This window comes from Schistocerca cancellata, chromosome 2 (genome assembly GCF_023864275.1).
Source record: "Schistocerca cancellata isolate TAMUIC-IGC-003103 chromosome 2, iqSchCanc2.1, whole genome shotgun sequence".
Lineage (NCBI taxonomy): Eukaryota > Metazoa > Arthropoda > Insecta > Orthoptera > Acrididae > Schistocerca > Schistocerca cancellata.
The window spans coordinates 734,383,649-734,400,111 of NC_064627.1; the positions used below are offsets into that span (position 1 = coordinate 734,383,649).

At 43.2% G+C, this 16,463-nt stretch overlaps 1 protein-coding gene across 1 annotated transcript in view; it reads right to left on the minus strand.

Moving 5' to 3' along the window:
- The window catches only part of LOC126158186 (uncharacterized), a 413,927-nt gene that overhangs the window by 145,607 nt on the left and 251,857 nt on the right, over positions 1 to 16,463 (minus strand). Inside the window, exon 2 of the mRNA XM_049916426.1 lies at positions 10,527 to 10,747. Coding sequence (XP_049772383.1) covers positions 10,527 to 10,747 — 221 coding nt within the window. The remainder of the gene's footprint in view (positions 1 to 10,526; positions 10,748 to 16,463) is intronic.

Here is a 16,463-nt window from a genome sequence, read left to right on the forward strand (position 1 = left end):
AATCGGACCTTGTCACCTAAAATCTGCAGCCAAGTGCGAACCAGGAGTGCTCATTTGTTATTACTGGGGCATCCCGTATGGTCAGCGAGAGGATGGTTACAGGTAACCAATAAGACTGAGAAATTTCAGTTTACTTTCACCGCTAAAACTTAAATTTTGCTGCAGAACATGGCTGTTCAATCTAACATATTATTAAATTTTTCTGTCTTGAGTTTTCACATAGAGGTTAGCCTTAAGCGCCGTGAACAAAGCGTTCGTTATTATCTTTCTGCCACAGATCGTTGATCGCCAGTTTCTCTCATACGTTGCACATCATGAGTTTGTAGATAAGTTAGGACATGAGTTCAAATACAGGGCTACAAAGTCCGTCGTCTGTCACAGTTCAGCCACTGGCCGCTTAAAATCAGCTGTCAACCAAGAATCTCCCACTTTTGCAATACTTAGCTGCAGCTGCTTCCATCATCGCTCTGCGTTATGCATTAACAGCGTGTGTAAAGTGATGCGATGTTTGTGTGTCGCCTACATCCGAGCGGTAGCAAGCAGTGGATGTGGCAACACTGCAGCAACAAGAGACAGCAACTATGAAATAATTTTATCGGTCTATGCTTCTATTTAGCTGAAGAATTTTTTCGAAAGAACTAGTGGCCAGTAGGAAAATAGTAAGATTAAAAAATGTAGTAGCGATAGTAACACCAAACAAATGGAAATGCCGTGTGCCTAGGGCCTCCCGCCGGGTAGACAGTGCAAGTCTTTCGAGTTGAAGCTACTTGGGTGACTTGCGTGTCGATGGGGACGAAATAATGATGATAAGGACAACACAACACCACGTCCCTGAGCGGAGAAAATCTCCGACCCAGCCGGGATTCGAACCCGGGACGTTAGGTATGACATTCCGTCGCGCTGACCACTCAGCTCTCAGGGGCGGACTTGTAAAACTAATAATGAATTCATTATCGTTAACAGTAATCACGTACACATTTTCACTACACTAACTTGTTGCACATAATATCGATGAAATAATCGTTCAAATGAATTAATGAACATGCATCTATCTAATTAAGATGAGCTATCTATGAATTTGGTGCTGCACTTAATCTACACACATAGTCACTAACTATTGTCACCAACAATAACTCCGAAAGTATGATAGGAGCTGAAAAGTGGTTTTTTGTTGCTAGGTGGGGTCGCTTCAGAGATATGAAGGTCAACTTTGCTTTTTAGATGGGTTGCTATAGTTTGGTACTTATTTTCTGATAGCGGATATCGACACAAAACCAATGACGTGTAACAGTAAAGTATTTGAAGGTCAACGAAGGTCACAAATGTGGCATGAACGTCCATTTATAGAAGGTGTTCGAAGTGATGTTTCTTGCAGGAATGTGGTGTTCTTCCGACCATTAACATTTCATTCGATGAAACAGGGGCCTATAATTCTATTTTCCAGAATCCAACATCATACATTCACCGACCAAGGTTTTTGGTGTGCAACTTGGCGCAGCCGAAAAGAATTTCCAGTTGCTCAATAATGCATTTTATGCAAATTAACATTTTCATGGTTCGTGAATGTAGCCTCGTCAGTAAATAAAATCCAGTTAATAAATGTTCCATGCCTCTGAATCTGAAGTTGAGCCCATCGGCAGAATTCAATGCGACGTGTACGAGCCCGTAGCATTTAATTCTTGGTGGACACTGATATGATAAGGACGATACTTATGGCGATGCAGAACACGAACACTACTACTCAGGCCCATGCCAGATTCCCTTGCGATTTGATGTGAACTAACACAAGGATCTCGGATCACAGGGCAAGAGCACCAATTTCCGTTTCATGATTAAAAACTTTCATTTGTCGGATATGTTTCCGATATGTTAAAGGTCCAATTGTTCTCAATTTATCATACACATATTTAAGTGTACGGCGTGTAGGGTCAGTACTTTGAGGATATCCTTCAGCGTATAAGACTCTACCTCTCACTGAATTTCGTTGGCATATTCCGTCAATGAGAAGCATACCGACTTGTTCTTCGAAGGTTTACATCATTCACATTCGCTTGATTCGACGATACTAGTCATACCGTTCCTATTAGTGTTGTCGTGTGAGACCGTCGAATATTGTTTAAATGTCAATGGCACGTTAGGTGGAAACGCCGTATTCGGTGGATATTTACTGTTTGCACGATATACGAGAGAGAATTGTCAGTGCATGTGCTTCGATGACTGCCGATGTCATAAGGAACACCACTCAATCCTTTATAAGAAGATTGCAGCACTGCATTGATACCAATGATCATCACTTCCAACCACTTCTGTAAATGTACGTTCTTGCCACCTTTTTGACCTTCGTTGACCTTCAAAGACCTTACTGTTACACATTGCTAGATTCGTCTCGATAGTCGCTATCACAAAATAAGTACCCAACTATAGCATCCCAAAGATGACGTTCATATTATGGGCCCCGTTGTCCGATGCAACATTTATCCCACAAACGTTTCTGCCACTACATAATTTCGTAGTTATTCTATTAGTGACTCACCCCATATATATATATATATATATATATATATATATATATATATATATATATATATATATATATATATACATCCTTATCAAAATTTCTACAGTAGTTCCTCAGACTAACCTACTAACCCACAAACCCACACATACAAAATGAAGGAATCAGAGTTACTTCAGTTTAAAAGGAACATTTAATAAAATATCTTATATTCACTTATTAAAACATGACTACAACTTACATTTTATGTTTTGATGCAGTAATGTTCGTCAGTTATATTTGTGACGAATGATGAATGTATTGTATGTTTTAATCGTAAAAAAATATTTTTATGTGGTATAATTAGAATTTAACAATTTTAGGGGTTTTTGACTTTAGTTGTACTGTGAAAACTTCCTTCCCACCAAATTCCGTGATTCTACGTCAGTTTTGCATTTTGATTAGTGAGTTTCCGAATATCAAAATATGTGACTTAAAATGCCAGGTCTTCTGCTAGCACTGACGAAGAAGTTTAAATGTTTCACATCGCCAAGGGATGATAGACTCTAGTATATGACATGAATGTAAACTTCATACGCCAATGTGTTGCACAGGAAAAGTGTTCTTAACAGACTGACAGACAGACAGTGGATAAAAAATATTCCTTTCGTTTGGTATGCCTAAATATAGATTAACAATTTACGGATTTTTTTCTTTACTTACAGTGTGGAACTGTTCCTCTTTGCAAATTTCATGATTCGACGTCAATCGGAAAAACCCTATAGGGTTTGTTGGGTGAGTTTCCATCAAATTGTGTGACATAAATGGCCATATCTTTTGATGAGATGGACTAAGAAGCTTAAAATTTTTACACAGCCGTGGACATAAGACTTTAGTACGTGGAAGAAATGTGAACTGGATGCGCCAATTAATTATAGAGAAACACTGATCGTAACAGTCAAACAGACTGACGAAATGACAAAAGAATAGTTTTTCTTGGTATATAATTACAAATTAAAAATTTTCGGATTTTTTACTAATCTTGCACTATGAAACCTGATTTTTACCAAAAGTAGTATGTAGTATGAGACATAAATTTGATACGCCAATCTGTTTAAGAGAAAGAGAGATATTAACTGATGGGCAGACAAACAGGCAGATGAAAAATGCCAATAATAATTTTCATGTTATATAATTGCAGATATACAATTTTAGGCTTTTTCCTTTACTTGTGCTGTTCAAACCTTGTTTCTTGGCGAATTTCATGATTCTATGTCAAAAGGAAGTACGCTATAAGTTTTGATGAGTGATTTTTCAAGCATCGAAGTATGTAACAAAAACATCTTCTGATTAATTTAAAATTTTTGCACTACATAGGCCTTAATGGGGTATGTTTCATAAATACGAACATCATGCGTCTACCCGTTCTTGAGAAAAGGCGTTCTTAACAGTCCGACAAACAGACAGACACACAGGTGGACAACAAAACGATCCTACAAGAGTTATGTTTTTACTAACTGATGTAAGGAACCCTAAACATGAATGTAGTGCATTGGAGGTGGACTCGGTGTCAGCCGAACTGACTCAGGGTATGACAATGGACAGAAAGTTGGTGGCATACTTTTCTCGAACACCAGACAGTAGGTGAATGTCGTAGATTAATGTGCAAAATCTTCCTACACATCTCACACATGTCTTGGTGCTAGGGCATGTAACACAACTGGTAAGTCGTCCGTCTTACTGGTATGCTATGTTCGGCATGGGACCTTCATCTCAGCAGCCAAAGAATCTCTGTCATCATCTGCAATCATCATCAGCAAAATAAAAAGTACGTTACCTCTAAAAACACTCATCACAGACAATCTCTCTACGTTTGTGAGATGACATAGGTATTTCAGGAGAAAGAGAAATACCTTCAGTTGAGAAGCTCAACCACCTCATTAATTTTTCTCAAGTAGTAACACAATACTTCAGTATGTTTCATACTTGGTCAAAAGAAAGTGGATCAAAAGTCCTGCTAATTCGGTAAACGTAAATTGTGGCTATTTATGTCTTCGACGCGACAAAAAGATCGACGACTCTCAATTAATAACTTTTTCTTCGTTGTATACAGAAGCGTTGCTTGCTAGCCACCTACCTGTGTTCTTAAAAGCACGATGAATTTACAATGGATTTATTTTTTAGTATGGTGATGTCTGCAGTGGAATAAAGCGTAAATACCTGGAGCTATTCAATACGGGTCCATGATGTGTTCCAGTAATTCAGTTTTATTATGGGAGAAAACGCCAGAGAAATGAGTTCAGTACCGAAATGAATGGCAACAAAAAGTCCTTCGTGAATCGTAATACCCAAGACTGATTTTGTAAAATGAGCGGAGCAGACAAGACCATTCCGGCGATCTCATAAACCCTAATCCCTCTGATCCAATGTAAGCGAATACTTTACTACAATTTACAATCTCCACTTAAGACCTGCTTAAGTAACAAAGAGCAAAATAATATCCAACGTGATCAATATTTTTAAAATAACGGGTTAAAGCGATAACCGATGACCTGGTTTTCATGACAAGAGAGGAAGTTCATTAACATGCATCTAGGAATGTTACCAATCATAAATTTCACTGTTGCTCAATGAAAATCCAAAGACACGTATGAACGTTCCAATTTCAGTAAAAAAGCGACTCTTGCGCGCAGAGGTGTGTATTTGAGCGACAATATTATTAAGTGTAATGGTGGACAAGCGGTCAAGGTGACGCAAGAGCGGTACCTGTCACCGCGCGAAAATTTACTCCTAAATATACTTGGCAGACACATTCTCAAGATGTAAACAATTTCTTTATGGGCTACTTCCAGTCTAGTGTCGACGTAACTAAATCATTTACATGCAAAACTTGGAATAGGTCATTCGACACGACCTCTATGGCACAACAAATGGGCACTTGGATAAGAATATCGTTTTACAGTTTTATAGTTTTCTATGCGGAAGATCCGCAGAGAAGACGAATAGGGAGTTCGAACTTTCGCCTATGGGAGAATATTGGTTTTCCTGAAATATATTAAGCAATTACTGCTATTCAATACAATTCATTAAGTACTGCCATTCAAAGAACCCAAATTCAGAAAGAAAATCGATGAGTTTCATACAAAGTTTTGTAAGTCTTGTACAATATTTTAGCGTTCGAAAAAATTCAGTTCGATAGCCCTGAGATAGGGGTCAACCGTGCTGCGGAAACGACGGCTCGTGCCACACGACTTGAGCACTTTCTTTATGTTATCCTCCTACCCCAGACTAAGGAGGGTCACCACTATATTTTAGTTGCGATGTTTTGTATGATTCACCGTGAGGGGGCGGGGAGGGCGAACGACCGCAGGGGCCAGCATTAGACATCTTAATAAAATTATCTCGCTCTTTTGTCCACCTGTCGCTCTCGTCGGCAATAACGCCTCAGCCTTCCTGTCTTGGCAAGTCGGTACATTTTGTTTTTGGCGTGGGATCCAGCACGCTAGTACCCCCCGCCCTCCTCCCCTTAACCTCAGCTGTCTTTCAACAATGCCGATGGTGAGTTTCTCGCTGTTCTCATCTCTACTACTTCTCATTACTTTCGTGTTTCTTCGATTTACTCTCAGGACATCATCTGTAGTCATTAGACTGTTCACACCACTCAGCATATTCTGCAGTTCTTCTTTATTTCCACTGAAGGTAGCAATGGCATCAGCGTATCTTATCGCCAATTCCGATCTTGAATGTTTATTTTATGTCAGTGATTGCTTCTTCGATGTATATACTGAATAGTAAGGGAGAAAGGCTACATTCCTCTTTTCCATCCTTTTTAATCCGAGCACATCGTTCTTCGTCTCCCATTCTTATTAACCCATTTTGGTTCTTGTACATGTTGTATATTACCCGTCTTTCCCTAAAGATTAACCCTATTTTTTCTGATAGTTACGAACACCTTGCACCATGTTACATTGTTGAACGATTATTTCAGGTCGACAGGATCCTATGAACCTGTCTTGATTTTTCTTCAGTATTCTTTCTGTTAACAACAGTAACGTTGGAATAGCCTCTCTGGTGTCTTCACCTTTCCTATAGGCGATCTGGTCATCTTTAAAAACATTTTCAGTTTTGTTTTCCATGCTTCTGTATACTATACTCGTCAGCATCTTCGTTGCACGAACTGTTAAGACAAGTCTTCCCCCCCCCCCCCCCCTCTAATAGAGGCCTTCAATGTGCTCCTTTCACCAATCCGCTGTCCCCTATGCATTTAACAGTTGAATTTTCATTGCAGTCTTAATGTTAACATCCTTGCTATTAATTTCATCTACATCTACATTTATACTCCGCAAGCCACCCAACGGTGTGTGGCGGAGGGCACTTTACGTGCCACTGTCATTATCTCCCTTTCCTGTTCCAGTCGCGTATGGTTCGCGGGAAGAACGACTGTCTGAAAGCCTCTGTGCGCGCTCTAATCTCTCTAATTTTACATTCGTGATCTCCTCGGGAGGTATAAGTAGGGGGAAGCAATATATTCGATACCTCATCCAGAAACGCACCCTCTCGAAACCTGGCGAGCAAGCTACACCGCGATGCAGAGCGCCTCTCTTGCAGAGTCTGCCACTTGAGTTTGTTAAACATCTCCGTAACGCTATCACGGTTACCAAATAACCCTGTGACGAAACGCGCCGCTCTTCTTTGGATCTTCTCTATCTCCTCCGTCAACCCGATCTGGTACGGATCCCACACTGATGAGCAATACTCAAGTATAGGTCGAACGAGTGTTTTGTAAGCCACCTCCTTTGTTGATGGACTACATTTTCTAAGGACTCTCCCAATGAATCTCAACCTGGTACCCGCCTTACCAACAATTAATTTTATATGATCATTCCACTTCAAATCGTTCCGCACGCATACTCCCAGATATTTTACAGAAGTAACTGCTACCAGTGTTTGTTCCGCTATCATATAATCATACAATAAAGGATCCTTCTTTCTATGTATTCGCAATACATTACATTTGTCTATGTTAAGGGTCAGTTGCCACTCCCTGCACCAAGTGCCTATCCGCTGCAGATCTTCCTGCATTTCGCTACAATTTTCTAATGCTGCAACTTCTCTGTATACTACAGCATCATCCGCGAAAAGCCGCATGGAACTTCCGACACTATCTACTAGGTCATTTATATATATTGTGAAAAGCAATGGTCCCATAACACTCCCCTGTGGCACGCCAGAGGTTACTTTAACGTCTGTAGATGTCTCTCCATTGAGAACAACATGCTGTGTTCTGTTTGCTAAAAACTCTTCAATCCAGCCACACAGCTGGTCTGATATTCCGTAGGCTCTTACTTTGTTTATCAGACGACAGTGCGGAACTGTATCGAACGCCTTCCGGAAGTCAAGGAAAATGGCATCTACCTGGGAGCCTGTATCTAATATTTTCTGGGTTTCATGAACAAATAATGCGAGTTGGGTTTCACACGATCGCTGTTTCCGGAATCCATGTTGATTCCTACATAGTAGATTCTGAGTTTCCAAAAACGACATGATACTCGAGCAAAAGACATGTTCTAAAATTCTACAACAGATCGACGTCAGAGAGATAGGTCTATAGTTTTGCGCATCTGCTCGACGACCCTTCTTGAAGACTGGGACTACCTGTGCTCTTTTCCAATCATTTGGAACCTTCTGTTCCTCTAGAGACTTGCGGTACACGGCTGTTAGAAGGGGGGCAAGTTCTTTCGCGTACTCTGTGTAGAATCGAATTGGTATCCCGTCAGGTCCAGTGGACTTTCCTCTGTTGAGTGATTCCAGTTGCTTTTCTATTCCTTGGACACTTATTTCAATGTCAGCCATTTTTTCGTTGGTGCGAGGATTTAGAGAAGGAACTGCAGTGCGGTCTTCCTCTGTGAAACAGCTTTGGAAAAAGGTGTTTAGTATTTCAGCTTTACGCTTGTCATCCTCTGTTTCAATGCCATCATCATCCCAGAGTGTCTGGACATGATGTTTCGAGCCACTTACTGATTTAACGTAAGACCAGAACTTCCTAGGATTTTCTGTCAAGTCGGTACCTAGTATTTTACTTTCGAATTCACTGAACGCTTCACGCATAGCCCTCCTTACGCTAACTTTGACATCGTTTAGCTTCTGTTTGTCTGAGAGGTTTTGGCTGCGTTTAAACTTGGAGTGAAGCTCTCTTTGCTTTCGCAGTAGTTTCCTAACTTTGTTGTTGTACCACGGTGGGTTTTTCCCGTCCCTCACAGTTTTGCTCGGCACGTACCTGTCTAAAACGCATTTAACGATTGCCTTGAACTTTTTCCATAAACACTCAACATTGTCAGTGTCGGAACAGAAATTTTCGTTTTGATCTGTTAGGTAGTCTGAAATCTGCCTTCTATTACTCTTGCTAAACAGATAAACCTTCCTCCCTTTTTTTATATTCCTATTAACTTCCATATTCAGGGATGCTGCAACGGCCTTATGATCACTGATTCCCTGTTCTGCACTTACAGAGTCGAAAAGTTCGGGTCTGTTTGTTATCAGTAGGTCCAAGACGTTATCTCCACGAGTCGGTTCTCTGTTTAATTGCTCGAGGTAATTTTCGGATAGTGCACTCAGTATAATGTCACTCGATGCTCTGTCCCTACCACCCGTCCTAAACATCTGAGTGTCCCAGTCTATATCTGGTAAATTGAAATCTCCACCTAAGACCATAACATGCTGAGAAAATTTATGTGAAATGTATTCCAAATTTTCTCTCAGTTGTTCTGCCACTAATGCTGCTGAGTCGGGGGGTCGGTAAAAGGAGCCAATTATTAACCTTGCTCGGTTGTTGAGTGTAACCTCCACCCATAATAATTCACAGGAACTATCCACTTCTACTTCACTACAGGATAAACTACTACTAACAGCGACGAACACTCCGCCACCGGTTGCATGCAATCTATCCTTTCTAAACACCGTCTGTGCCTTTGTAAAAATTTCGGCAGAATTTATCTCTGGCTTCAGCCAGCTTTCTGTACCTATAACGATTTCAGCTTCGGTGCTTTCTATCAGCGCTTGAAGTTCCGGTACTTTACCAACGCAGCTTCGACAGTTTCGCTGAAGATTCTCATAAATTCCTAAATGCTGAGTCAGTCCTTCCAACAATTATTTCAGTTTCGATATCATCACATTTTTCCTACAGCCATTTCGCCTTAAATACCCTGGACTTCCTGTGTATTTCATTTCTAAATGACTTACGTTTCTGTATTCCTTCCGCAATCGCTCATTTTGCTTTCAACATCATCTCATTAATCACTTTAGTGTACGTCAGTCACATTTAATTCTAATAAACACCATTACCCTGGTTTCATTTTGTGGAAGTTCATCTTATACCATCATTTGAAGATACTGCCATTCCGTTCAACTGATCTTCCAAGTCCTTTGCCGTCTCTTACATAATTACAAACTCATCAGCAGACATGTAAGTTTTCATTTCTGCTATTTAAACTGTAATTTCTTATCCAAATTTCTCATTAGTTTCCTTCACAGCTTGCTGAATGTATGACTGCATAACATCTGGTATATATCAGTAACACTTCTCAAATAATTCTTCACTTTAATGTCCAACTATTACACTTCCAGCCTGGATTCCGTACATATTGTAGAAAATCTTCGTTTCCTGTATTTAATCACTTCTACCTTCAGAGTGTGTTACAGTCTTTCTCTAAATATACAAATGCTATAAACATAGGCTGGCCTTGTTTCAATCTAAGATAGATCTGAGAGTCAATATTGCATTCGTGTTCCTACAATGCTCTGCAGCCCAGACAGATCGTTCACAAGTTAGGATTTTACAGTGGCCAGGGCCTGTGTTCCTGGCATTTATTAGATTCCTGATGAGATTTGAGGATATTTCGGCTGTCACATACATTTTGAGTATACGGTGCGAGTACCCATTAAGCGAAGTATGCTTCAGATCTTGTTGTTGTGTCTCGAGTCGCTCGTCGACTGTTAACAGTACACACATGACCATCATGCGAGCCTTACTCACCTGCATATATCCACCGAAGCAGTGAGTGCTGTTGAGGAGCACGCCCACCTTGAACTTCTTGAAGCGGATTCGCAGCACCCAGTCCCGCGGGGTGCCGCGGAACGACCGGAAGCGGTACCAGCACGTCATCGGCCGGCCGACGTTCTCCGCCGTCACCTCGGGACTCGCCACGTCTTCGTAGATGTCCACCGTCTTGTTGCAGTGGTCGCGCCGCGCCTCCGCTGCAAGTACGGTTGCGTCAACTTGGCAGAGAATGTGGTAACAACTATGTGTGCAAATAGGCAAAAAAAAAGAATGAAGACATACGCTATGTATTGAAAAGTAATGGTATTTAACGAACTAAAATATTCTGGGCTGTCATTAGCACACAGATCCAATCCTGAGAAATTGCTGGTTGGTTAACATGGATTGGAAACTGGACAGACATCTTCGACTACATCTTTATTTACACTGAAGTGCCAAAGAAACTAGTACAGGCGTGCGTATTCAAATACAGACATATGTAAAAAGGCAGAACACGGCGCTACGGTCGGCAACGCTTATACAAGGCAACAAGTGTCTGGAGCAACTACTGCTACAATGGCACCTTATCAAGATTTAAGTGAGTTTGAACATAATGTTTTAGTTGGCACATGAGTGATGGTACACAACATCTCCGAGTTAGCGATGAAGTGGGGATTTTTCCATCCGTCATTTCACGACTGTACTGCGAATATCAGGAATACGGTAAAACATCAAATCTCTGACATCGGTATGGCCAGAAAAAGATAGTGCAAGAACAGGACCAACGACGACTGAAGGCAATCGTTCAACATGACAAAAGTGCAACCCTTCCACAGACTGCGGCAGATTTCAATGCTGGGCCATCAGCAAGTGTCAGCGGCAAACCAATCAACGAAACATCATTGATATGGGCTTTCGCAGTCAAGGGCACCCTCGTGTACCCTTGATGACAGCACGACAGAAAGCTTTACGCCTCGCCTGGGCTCGTCAACACAGACATTGGAGTGTTGATGACTGGAAACATGTTTCATGCTCAGACGAGTCTCGTTTCAAATTGTATCAAATGGATGGACGTGCACGGGTATCGATATAGCCTCATCAATCGGTGGACATTGCATGTCAGCAAGGGACGATTCAAGCTGGTGGAGGCTCTGTAATGGTGTGGGGCGTGTGCAGTTGGAGTGATATGGCACAGCTGATACGTCTAGATACGTCTCTGACAAGTACCACGTACTTAAGCGTCCTGTCTGATCACCTGCGTCCATTCATGTCCATTGTGCATTCCGAAGGATTTGGGTAATTGCAGCAGGATAGTGCGCCACCGCACACGTCCGGAAATGCTACAGAGTGCTCCAGGAACACTCACCTGAGTTTAAACACTTCCGCTGCCCACCAAGCTCCCCATACATGAACATTATTAAGCGTATCTGGGATGCCTTTCAACGCGCTGTTCAGAAGAGATATCCACGCCTCGTATTTTTACGGATTTGTAGACAGCCCTGTAATGTTCATGGTGTCAGTTCCCTCCAGCACTACTTCAGACATTAGTCGAGTCCGTGCCACGTTCAGTTGCGGCACTTCTGCGACCTCGTCGAGGCCTACACGATATTAGGCGGGTGTACCGGTTTCTAGGGCTCTTCAGTGTACATTAAATGTAATCGCAATTGCGAATATGGACAACCATCTGCTGTAAAATGGAATCTGGCAATGAAATTTTATTCCGGGCCGGGACTCGAACCTGGATTTCTGGCGGGCGGTTCGTCAATATCTGGGTAGCAGTTCACGACTTACAGCCAGACCCAAACGCTCAAGTGTCGTCAACAGCGTGTCGACAACTGGTAATCGTACATTCACTATGAATATTCCCGCACAGGTGAGACAGTTTCCTTAGACGTCGCTTGCCTGGTGTCGGCGGATAAATACGATATTGCAGTGCATGTGTTATTCTGAATAGAATACGAATTTCCTTTGGATATGCGCAGGCAGTGCAATATGGTATATCTGGCGAGACACTATAAGGTATGTGGCGGAGGATACATTTTAAACCTATTTCAGTATCCCATTTCCTTTCCAGTCGCGAATGGCGAACGGTAAGATCGAATGTCAGTAGACCTCTGTGTGAGCTCGATTCGCTCTAATTTACCTTCATGGCCTGTTCAAGACTTATCCGTAGGAGGGAACAATATTTTGTTTAACTGCTTAGGAACGTACGGTATTAAGTGGGTTTATTCTCCTGCAATTTGTCTCTAGTAATAGTATTATCCCTAAGGCGCTGTTATTTTGGTTAGGGGTTCAATGTTATCTTGTTCATTCAAAGTGAGCTGTTATTCCCAGTGAAATTAAAGAAACCCGTTGGCTAAAAGTAACTGTATCTCAGCTCATCTCCTCCCTTTCTCCTAAAAGTTATCCCATATAAACAGGTAATGGAAACGTTATTGCAAGGCAATGTAATAGGGAATGATGATCTTATATTAACATAATTCGTAACACCTCCACGTGCATTAGGATTCTACCATAGGGAGCATTTCCATTATATTATTTAAAATCAGTGTTCATTTTCATTCAAATCACGATCGACCCACATTACACGCACGGGCGTGAGCATTCACATTAACGGTGCATTTATCTGTAGATAATTCAGTTTTCTACCTCTTTTCGAGACTGTTAACGTCTTACAGAACCTAACATGAACTTGCTGCTCTTCTTCGGATCGTTTTTAGCTCCTCTGTCATTACACTCTGGTAAGGCTCGCAGACTGACAATCATGTATCGGGCGAACAAAGATTTTGTAGGTCGTCCTTCGCTGGTGGAATGCACTTCGAGATTTCTTTCAGTGAACCTCAGGGTTGTGTGTGTTTTGCCCACGATCTACACTCCTGGAAATGGAAAAAAGAACACATTGACACCGGTGTGTCAGACCCACCATACTTGCTCCGGACACTGCGAGAGGGCTGTACAAGCAATGATCACACGCACGGCACAGCGGACACACCACGAACCGCTGTGTTGGCCGTCGAATGGCGCTAGCTGCGCAGCATTTGTGCACCGCCGCCGTCAGTGTCAGCCAGTTTGCCGTGGCATACGGAGCTCCATCGCAGTCTTTAACACTGGTAGCATGCCGCGACAGTGTGGACGTGAACCGTATGTGCAGTTGACGGACTTTGAGCGAGGGCGTATAGTGGGTATGCGGGAGGCCGGGTGGACGTACCGCCGAATTGCTCAACACGTGGGGCGTGAGGTCTCCACAGTACATCGATGTTGTCGCCAGTGGTCGGCGGAAGGTGCACGTGCCCGTCGACCTGGGACCGGACCGCAGCGACGCACGGATGCACGCCAAGACCGTAGGATCCTACGCAGTGCCGTAGGGGACCGCACCGCCACTTCCCAGCAAATTAGGGACACTGTTGCTCCTGGGGTATCGGCGAGGACCATTCGCAACCGTCTCCATGAAGCTGGGCTACGGTCCCGCACACCGTTAGGCCGTCTTCCGCTCACGCCCCAACATCGTGCAGCCCGCCTCCAGTGGTGTCGCGACAGGCGTGAATGGAGGGACGAATGGAGACGTGTCGTCTTCAGCGATGAGAGTCGCTTCTGCCTTGGTGCCAATGATGGTCGTATGCGTGTCTGGCGCCGTGCAGGTGAGCGCCACAATCAGGACTGCATACGACCGAGGCACACAGGGCCAACACCCGGCATCATGGTGTGGGGAGCGATCTCCTACACTGGCCGTACACCACTGGTGATCGTCGAGGGGACACTGAATAGTGCACGGTACATCCAAACCGTCATCGAACCCATCGTTCTACCATTCCTAGACCGGCAAGGGAACTTGCGGTTCCAACAGGACAATGCACGTCCGCATGTATCCCGTGCCACCCAACGTGCTCTAGAGGGTGTAAGTCAACTACCCTGGCCAGCAAGATCTCCGGATCTGTCTCCCATTGAGCATGTTTGGGACTGGATGAAGCGTCGTCTCACGCGGTCTGCACGTCCAGCACGAACGCTGGTCCAACTTAGGCGCCAGGTGGAAATGGCATGGCAAGCCGTTCCACAGGACTACATCCAGCATCTGTACGATCGTCTCCATGGGAGAATAGCAGCCTGCATTGCTGCGAAAGGTGGATATACACTGTACTAGTGCCGACATTGTGCAAGCTCTGCTGCCTGTGTCTATGTGCCTGTGGTTCTGTCAGTGTGATCATGTGATGTATCTGACCCCAGGAATGTGTCAATAAAGTTTCCCCTTCCTGGGACAATGAATTCACGGTGTTCTTATTTCAATTTCCAGGAGTGTATTTTACGTGACGTTCCAATTCAGATCGTACCCTGTGCATACTCCCAGATATTTAATGACACTGCCTGCTCTCAGTGATTGGCGGTCGTGTAATCATCCGGTAAACGAGTTTTCTGTCTATGTGTGCACACTACGTTATATTTATTTATTTTGGGAGTTAGCTAACGATCCTTGGTGGAGTGTCAATCCTTCCCAGATATTCCTTCAAGTCGCCACATTTGTCTACCATTGTGCCGTCTCTACAACAGCATCCTCCTCTAACAGCCACATGGAGCTTCCGACGTTGTTTCCAAGGGCATTTGCATCATTTACACGTACTGTTAACAGAAATGATCTTATAACCCTTCGGGTACATTCGAAGTTACTTTCATTCATTATGACATTAAATTACATTCGACAAATCCTCTGTCACCATAAAGGATATCGGTTCTACGAAAGGCTTGATTACAAGTGCTACAGAGATCTAAACATCTAATTACAGTGTCAATAACGACGACACTTTGCAATTAGCGTAAAACGAAGCCACAGCTATATTTAAAAAAAACAAGAAACAAGACATTGGCTTATTGAGAGATGGACCGAACACTGTTGACATAGTTGGTACTACGACATTACGGTGAGATCAACGACGACGTTGCTGTGAGGTACCACTTGACACTGTCCGCCGAGCACTCGGCCGAAAAATCGTGCGTGTTCAACCATCTGATGCGGCTGTAAGTCCGAGCACATATTGTGAGGCATAGCGATGATATGCATTCTTACAATGGTATTTAAGTTCCGTAAAACCACTATAACAATATGTGAATACAATGGGTAGAGATAGTGGTGTGAATCATGGCTCCTTTTATAGACTGTGTGCTGGTATCAGCTGTGAAAATTCACATTGTTCGTGCTACACACTGAGATGACAGGCGTCATTGGATACCTCCCAACATCGTGTCGGACCTCATTTCGCTCAGCGTAGTGCACAAATCGACGTGATATGGACTCAACAACGCGTTGGAAGGCCCCGCAAAAATACCGAGCCACGCTACCTCTGTAGCTGTGCATGACTGCAAAAGGGTTGCCGGTGCAAGATAAATTATTGATGGGATTCACGTCGGCCGATCTGGATGGTCAGATCATTCTCTCGAATTGTCCAAAATGTTCTTCGAGCCAGTGGCGAACAACTGTGACCCGCTGACATGGCGCACTGTGATCCATCGACGTTTGGAAGATGATGTCTATGAATGGCTTCAAATGCTCTCCAAGTAGCCGAACATAACCATTTCCAGTCAATGATCAGTTAAGTTTCACCATAGGACCCAGTGCACTCTATGCAAACACAGCACAGTCCGTTACGGAGTTACCACCGACTTCCACAGTGACTTGTTGACAACTTGGGTCCTTGGCTTCGTGGCGTCTGTGCTACACTCGAAGCTTACCATCAACTGTGAAATTTAACATCGGGACTCATTTGACCACACCAGGGTTTTGCAGTCGTCTAGGATCCAAACGATGTGGTCACAAGCCTAGGAGAGGTGCTAGAGACGATACCGTGCTGTTAGCAAAGGCACTCGCATCGATCGTCTGCTGCCATAATAACCCATTAACGCCAAACTTCGTCGCACTATGCTGACGGATACGTTCGTCATACGTCC